Raw genomic sequence first — 9,069 nt, forward strand, 5'->3', positions numbered from 1 at the left:
ATCATGATAACAGTTGCAATAATCATTATGATGATAAATTTATTTATTTTTTCTTTTTCAACTTTTTAAAAAGGATATTATCGTTTTTTTTATCAATTTTGTTCTTCTTATCACACTATTCAACATTTTTCAAGTCATTCTCTATACAATATTCACAATGATAATATAGAAGATATTTTGATATGTAATGACAAAAGCGCTTATGTGAAAGATATTTTGATATGTAATGACAAAAGCGCTTATGTAAAAGATATTTTGATATGCAATGACAAAAGCGCTTATGTGAAAGGTATTTTAATATGTAATGACAAAAGTGCTTGCTTATTTAAATTTTCTTCTCAATTCTTTCCTGAGATAATTTATGCTTTATGATCAGATTAATGTCAATTATCTTATCTCTCCCTCTTCCTCTCCTTTCCTCTCTCTCTCTCTCTCTCTTTCTATCCATATGACTAATTTTTAGATAAATAGATGTTGTATATATGTAATGTATTCATTTATTTATATTACTATCTATATATCGGCAAAATTTTCACATAATAATTTAAGATAATTTGTTAAAAGCCCTAGAAATAATTTCTTCGTAAAACTTCTTCAAAATGAATTTAATTAAGAAAGAGGTGTGAATGAAATGATAATATGTGACAACTCATAAATAATGTGACACATTCATTCTCCCCTCTCCCTCCCTCTCCCCATTATTATTTGCATTCTTTTCTATAGATAATATAGTTTTGTCTTTGTCTTCAAACATTATACGGTCATTGACGCCTTAATTGGCTGAATATGCAGAGGGGAAGAGATGGAGGATGGGAGAGAAAGAGGAAAGAGTAATTTATCAGCAAATTCAATGAATGTTTAATTGTAAAAGAGCTTTTTTTTTTTTTTTTGCAAACACCTTTTAAAGTCTTTTTCCTTATCCTCCTTTTTAACCTTTATCTTCTTTTCTTACTGTAATTGATGGTCACTTTTAGCAATAATTGTCATCTCTCATCATGCCGCTTTAACATCACTAAAAAAGGCTAATTCATAGTCTAATGTAAATTTAAGTTAAAATTTGCATGCAGCATGCCAATATAACAGCATGCAGCATGCAGGTAGCATTATTGGTATAGTAATTTGCTCTCGAAAAAATAGCATGCAATAGAAGTTTATGAATATTATTTTTTCTTCTGTTCTTTTCGTAACAATTGAAGAATTGATGAGATATGATATGATAGAAAGAAAAGTTGCAGTGGTAATATATATCGTATTCTAACTCATTGCAAATTGCAGTCCTTTATAAGATGTAAAATGTCCAGTGTATAGTATCCAATGTCCAGATGTCCAGTAATCTCACTTTTCTCATTCTTAAAATTTAAAATTTAATGCATGTTATATCAAATAGCTTATAAGTTATAGATCAATATATACTTACTATACAATCTTTTTAATTGCAATGAAATGTAAATATTGGAAAATTTTTTAAGAATTTCTTCGTCATTACCGTAAGCAATCGTCACATATAGATATGTATATGTAATTGATACGGTAATCGATATATCCATTTGAGCAAGACAACACAAAATGAGGCTGAACAATTACTGGTAAAGAGAAGAAAAGGAAGCATTTGATTGGATCCCAAATAAGATATGAAAGATATCGTCCGGTAGTATCGATTACTAGATTAGATTTAAGGTAAATAATGAAGAAATGTGGGAATAAAGCTAAACCTTATAAGATAGTTTAAATTGAACATTTGAAAGGTATCAAATCATTTTAATTAGCTCATTTTTATAATTTTATCTATCATTACATGTTAAGTTCATTTCTTCATATTTACATTGAAATGATACGTTATACCTGTAATTGTATGATATTTCATATATGATACCTGAAAAGATTGAATAGGATTGAACATTTCAAAGAAGGTTGAATTTGAAAAGAGAAGATTTGAAAATTTCTAGAGAAGATTGAACATTTGAAAAGATTGAATAATTTCAGGTGTCATATATAACACCTGAAAAGATTAAACATGTTTATGATATTTTACTAGTATGGTACTGGTATGATACTAGAATTGTTTGGAAAAATAAAAAATATATTTATGAGATGATAGAAGTTGAGCACTTCTTTTTCTTTAGCAATACAATTCTTGAACTAAATTTCATTTGAAATTTTTTTTTCATTTCAAAAAAAAAAAAATCGTTGAATCAATTGCTTTCGTAAGTCTCTTTTCATTTTAATAAAAAAAAAAAAAAGAGAAAAAAATGTTTAACATAAGTTAACAATGCATCATATTACATTCTTCTTAATATATTTTCTTTATAAATAAAATTGATTGAACAAAATTTACAATAATATTAAGCTATCTTAAATTAAATAAACTTTTACCCTTTATATTTTATACAATTTTAAGAAATTTTAAGAAATTCATCAAATGAAATGTAAAAAAAAACATGCAAATTTTATCATTTTGCATAATTTATGGAATTAATAGAAAATACTCAATAAGATATAGAGGTAAGATATTGAATTGAATTGCTTATTTGATAGTGATATGATATGTGATATGATTTATGATATGATATGTGATATGATTTATTCAGGATATAATTGTAGAAAAAGAATATTAAAGAAAGATGAAAACCTTGAATTTGTATCATTGAAGGTATCTTCTATGGTTAGAATGAGTAATTTTGTATTGCTATAAACGTATTGGTGACTTACTGCATTTTTATCCTTTTCGTTTTAATACTCTAATGATAGCATCTTCTCCATTACCCTATGTTAGAGAATGATAAAAGATGAGAGGATAGTGAAAAGAAATAGATTAATAAGAGCTTAAGAGTTGGCGTAAAGTAGCGTTCAAGGTTTTTATGATGATGGTGCACTTTTGGGGTGAGAAATAGGGATGATGGTTGTTGGATGTGAAAGAAGATAGGAGATAATGTTAGTTGATTGATTGGAATTGCTGTAAGATGTAAAAGAGACGGGAAGATGAAACCAGTTCTCAGGAGTGTCGACCGAGGAGTACCGATCATCTTTAAGAGCATTGTCAAATTGAACAAAATAAATACCCCTACTTCTTCTTACTTGTACAAAGTATGTTAACAAAGGTAAAATATTTGTTATTAATTCCAGAAAATGAATCCATCCAGGAAAATGTCCAATTTGTTGATAATTACGGAAGAATAAATTTAATTGGATTTAATTTATCATTGTTAGTGAGAAAAGATAATACCTAAAATAAGATTGAAAGACTAAATATTCAAACAAATAATTTTTGATCTCAAGAAAAAATATAAAAAAATAATAAATAAAATCTCTTCCCTTTGTACATTCTCTTCTTTGCAACATTAATGAAAAGTACCATTGATACTGTTTCAGGGTACTGTACAGTGATAAGGAATAGATGATAGGATGGCAAAAGATAGATGATATGATGATGAAATAAAACATTTTTATTTTTAGCAAGCACAACACAATAAAAAATAGATTTGACAAGCCGAAATTGTTCAAATAAATTAGCACTTATTAATTAATTAATTAATGTGACAAGAAGTTAAATTTTGACTATATGATGATTAGCAGTTCAAATTATTTATCGATAACAATGGTTTTTTGCTTAAAATTTATAAGGCAAGGAATAATAATAACGATGATTCGTGTATAGTGATAAGAAAAATGATTGCAGTTGATAACAAATTGTCTTAATTTTGGTTATCACTTTTAATGACCATGATAATGATTAGATGAATTGTGCTATGCTTATGATGATAACAATAATGTTACTTCGAAAAAAAAAACCCCCAATCAATCATGATATATTATTTTCCATAAAAATTTCTTTACTCTCATAAGTGAACATACTGCTTGCATATTTTCAGAATAAATTTCGATAGGTATAATTACTGATTATCAGTATGAAAAATGTACGATTATCATTTTGCTTCTTTTCAGATTTCAAAAAAAAAAAATACAGTTGTTTTAAGTTTTTTAGCTTAATTAATTTTTTTAATTTAATCTTTTAATTTAGCTTTTTGTTTTTTTTCCGTTGAAATTTTTTGCTAAATGGATGAAGAACGAACTTATTTTTAGCAGCAGCAGCTCTATCACGTTGACGCCGATTTTTGAACCAATTACCGACTTGCATAGCAGTTAAACCCGTTTTAGATGCTAATTCTTTTTTTTTACTCGGATTTGGATACGGGTCTTGCAAATACCATTCCCGTAATAATGATCTAAAATATATATGCAAAATAATTTTATTTAAAAAAAAAAATTACAAATGAGATGACATTGGTGACATTAGAAATTTGTTATTATTGTTAGTGAAAAGATTGAAATGTAAGTGTAAAATTGTTTAATAAGTTAATTATTATGCTATGATTAAACATTAATAAAAATAAAGAATGAACCATTTAAATTAAGCAATTTATTACAAATTCAAAAAATTTTTTGAAATAATCTTTTCAGAAAAGAAAATCAATTCTGATTATATTTTTTGGATTTAATTCAAAAAAAAAAAAGATGACCTTGTTCTCTCCTTAAAGCAATGTGTCTTTTGCTCACCATCCCAAATTGTTCGAGGCATTGGATATTTTTTTCTCACTCGATATTTATCGACCGGTCCTAATGGCCTTAAAATTGAATGCATTTTAAGTAAGTGAATTGCTTCATTCCTAGTATTGTATACTATCTTTTTTTTTGGCTTCTCATATCTTTTAGTAACATATCTTTGATGTAAACCTAATTTGTTTTTACTTTTTTCAAACAATTTCAATTAAAAAACTGAAATTTAAATTTAACAAAAGAAAAAAGGAAGAAAAGAAATAGACTTTTATTTTGGTTTACTGAACAAATCGATTGCAATTAAAAAGTTGAAATTTAAATTTAACAAAAAAGGAAGAGAAGAAATAAACTTCTAACTTTGGTTTACTGAACAAATCGATTGCAATTAAAAAGTTGAAATTTAAACTTAACAAAAAGAAAACAAACAAAAGGGAGAGAAGAACTTCGATTTTGGTTTAATAAATAATTTAATTCAAAAAGTTTACCTTCCCCTTAATTTTTCTGCTTCTTGATAATGAGCTTCCTGCCACATTGCTTGCAATTTGCTATGTGAACCATTGGTGAATTTATGTGATTCAAGTATTCGATACATCTCTTGGAAATTTCCCATATGAAAACATACTAATGCTCTAGCACGAAGTATCGATTCATGATTCCGTAGTATGGTTGTTACTTCATCAGTATGTTGTTGATGTGAGATAGACCATAAGAAACTACAATTATCCAAAAATAACATTATTATCATCATTTGATAAGGAAATAAAATAATCATGATAAGTTTTATCGTAATATTTACTTGTAATAATTCATGAAATAACTTACGCAGCTAATCGTTCAATGTTACCAGCATCTTCTAATTGCTCACAAATTTTTACAATCTGAAAAAAAAAAATTTCAACATTAACTGAACGAAAGAGAGAAAAAGAAAGAGAGAGAGAGAGAGAGGGAGAAGGGTTTCATAAAACAAAAGATTATTAATACTTTTTTTCTCCCTACTTTAAAATGATATAAATTAACACAGATGACCCATTGCTTATAGAAAAAAAATGTCATCATTGTTTTTGGTCAAAAGATGGAAATGTTTAGTAATCACTGATAAGAATGTTTGATAATGTAATTGGAATAGGGGATAAAAATGAATGATTGAAGTATGATTTTGTCACATATTACCAATTTTAACATCTTGGCTAATGTTTATCAAAGGTTTATTTTAATGATTACTTTTATTATTCACATCAAAACTTTTGTGATTTTATGAGAAATAACTTTCTTCTAAAAATTTTGCAATTATTTTCTTTTTCTGTTCAGACTACTGCATTTGTTTGAATTAAATTTTAACCTTTATACGATTTATATCTGATAAAAACATTATCCTACTATCATTATTAAATGGTTTCAGTATATGATTATCTATATGATAAATGTTTATATGATCTATATAATCGTCAAGTAAAAAAAAAATATTTGCACATTTAAATTAACTTGATCAATTTAATTTGATGATAATTTGAAATATATGAAATTTTGTAAATTAGATGTTATATTTTTGTAATTAGATATTACATTAATGAAGCTAAGGTAAATAATTGAGTGAAAAAATCTAATATAAATTTGAAATTTTTAAAGGCCAAAAAATGCTATAAATTACCAATTCTATTTTTTAAAAAACACTTGAATTATTTAATGGTTATCCTTTTAAGCTTTACTAAAAGGAGAAATATATGTATTTTAGAGTAAAGGAATTAAAAAATAATAGGAAATGATATTGAACAATTTGCTAATTGAGGGAAATGAAACGCTTAAGCTTGTTGATAATTAATAAGATAGGGATTAATGGCCATTAATGCATATTTATCGAGACTATCATCTATCTATTCAATCTATTATATAATAAGCAATTGGTTTGAAATAAAATATATATACAACTATTTTATACATATAATCAATCCTATATATAATCTAATTTTATCATAGATTGAAAAATTAAAGAAATGAATAATGAAAGTTTCTAATTAAAAAAAAATACCTTACCTGTTCAGCTAAATCAACGACAAAGCAAATAATGAAAAGTTTTAAAAAAAAAAAAATCCTTACCTGTTCACCAGTAAATGTTGATGCTTCTGATTGTAGCATTGCACCAAATGTAAAGGGTCGTAACGGTGGATATAATGAATTCCCTTGTGGATAACCCTAAATTCATATGCTTTAAAACTTCCTCGTATATTAAAGTTCAAACTAGAAACTCTCATACGCTAATTTATGCAGTTTCTTTTTTTTTTATCAATTAGGGACCTACTTTTATACTTACATATCAGTGATAAAGTTTTAAAGCTTGTTATCATAATGTGAATAAAGAAAATGAAGGACTAATTCTTATAATAGTTTCAAACTTAATCAAACAACAAACAGATAATATAAGTAATACAATAGGTTATAAATATCATTGATAACTTTATCACTGATATTAATTAATGTCATTTGATTTGTTTAGCAAGAAAATTTGAAGAATAAACGATTTAATATAGATTTTAATAAGTGGAAATAAAATCCTCACCATTAATTACTATTTTTGTCACATTAACTATAACTATTAGGTGTAAAGAGAATGGAAAGGTAGGGATATTTAATGATAACAAAGCATAATATTGGGATAATGATATATTTATGTTAGAGAGTTTCAGCTAAAGCTTTTATGTTAAGCTCATTAGCATTCTCGATACCTATCCATTTCATCCTTAGATAGCAGTTATTTTCATAGCTTATTTTTGCTTCATGGGATATAGCATCATTATGCGTAATTTAAGCTATTATTCTCAAATTTCTCATTTAAATGATTGGAGCTTATTTCTCTATCTTCACCTATCGGAACAATGACCATTATTTTGGTCAGTAACATTTGAAGTGAAATTAAGACTCAAAATTATCGAAGACAGCTGTGAAGATTGAACAAACTAGTATAATCTTTTTCAAATCGCTACTACATAACAATGACAATTGCGATTACCACTGACCACATTAAGAAGCAAATATACTAACATGCCTTATAATTAATTAACAATTATATATGCAAAATGATTCATACTACATAAATGATGACCTATTTAAAACCTGTTGACAGTAATAATTTTGCAAAAATATATTGTTCAGTAATATATTAAAGTTAAGATTTTTTGGGGGGAAAAAAAGAAGATAGAAATTCATAATCATATGGTTGGAACATTTTAAATAGCATAACTTTGCATAAATCATCAAAATTTTCATAATTCATCAAAGATCATAGATTATGATCAAATTATTCCCGTGTTTTATTTACCCGTAAATTCTCAGTTATTTTTGGGGACTGAGATGAAAAAAAGGCTGAATGAAATTTCAATCATTCATAAATATTTACAAAATGAAATAGTTTAATTTAATAATTACAAATAAGGTAATATCCAATTTACCTGCATAGAATTTAGCGCCATATGCATCCATAACTTTTGCAATTGTTCAGCTCCAACTAATCCACTCATAATATCACAGTATAAATAGCAGTACAGTAACAAGATCAGTAATAGCCCGTAGGTTAATGCACCTAGAAAATAGGATCGCCTTTCTTCCAACCAGTCACAGCACCACCGATACGCCACCGTAATACCACAATCAGTTACCGCAACGGCAGCAGCAGTAGCAGTAGCAGTAGCAACAGCAGGCCATCTGTCGTGAAGCTTCTGTGTTACTATGTCTGTCTCCTTCTATCATTATCTGCGTCCCTGTATAATCACTTTTTGTATGCTTGTCTGTTTCTCTTTGTTAACTTGTACTCTCATAACTCAAATAATAACCTCTCATAGATCAGCTTCACGCCTTAAGGCGGAGTCTATGTATCTGATTGGTTAATTACTGAACACTCTTGTTGTCCTTTTCCTACCATCTTTCATTTATTCTTTTCTTAATCTTCTCATTCTATATCTCTTCGTAAGTTATTCCTTCTATAAACCCAACCATTTTTCCTTCCATTAACCTGACATGCATGCATGTGCACATGTGTGTGTGTGTGTATGTGTGTGTATGTGTGTGTGCGTGTGTAGGTGTGTGTGTATGTGTATGGGTGGCTATATGTATGTGTATGGGTGAGGGTGTAAATGGTGGATATTCAAGTGATTTTGTTATTGTTAGAGGTTTGACTTTTCGATTCAGCACACGTACTAACACGCATTCAGTCTATGACGTGCACATACATGCACAATTCACGTAAACGTGTACGTACACGTGTTTTGGAATAATGAAAGATTTTATCATCCATTGTGATAATGTTCGTCTTACAATTTGCAAATATTGAATCATCGACATGCTGTTGATTCTATTGTATGCTTAGATTTGCTTAGTGGAAGGAATGCACATGGATTTCGTTTCAGCATTAGTTGTAACTAAATGTTATCAACTTCTTGCATACCTATACGTGCACACACCTACACATACACCTACACACATCTACACACACCTATACACACCTACGCACACCACATACACACA

General features: G+C 27.6%; 1 protein-coding gene across 1 annotated transcript in view; it reads right to left on the minus strand.

Moving 5' to 3' along the window:
- The window catches only part of LOAG_18385 (Six3/6), a 9,486-nt gene extending 1,178 nt beyond the window's left edge, over positions 1-8,308 (minus strand). Inside the window, exons 1-6 of the mRNA XM_020451045.1 lie at positions 7,998-8,308; positions 6,649-6,744; positions 5,377-5,432; positions 5,040-5,267; positions 4,518-4,622; positions 4,071-4,223 (exon numbers count right to left, since the gene is read on the minus strand). Coding sequence (XP_020305205.1) covers positions 4,071-4,223; positions 4,518-4,622; positions 5,040-5,267; positions 5,377-5,432; positions 6,649-6,744; positions 7,998-8,066 — 707 coding nt within the window. The 5' untranslated portion in view covers positions 8,067-8,308. The remainder of the gene's footprint in view (positions 1-4,070; positions 4,224-4,517; positions 4,623-5,039; positions 5,268-5,376; positions 5,433-6,648; positions 6,745-7,997) is intronic.
- Between the last annotated feature and the right edge of the window lie 761 nt (positions 8,309-9,069).

Source organism: Loa loa, assembly GCF_000183805.2.
Source record: "Loa loa unplaced genomic scaffold supercont3.286, whole genome shotgun sequence".
Lineage (NCBI taxonomy): Eukaryota > Metazoa > Nematoda > Chromadorea > Rhabditida > Onchocercidae > Loa > Loa loa.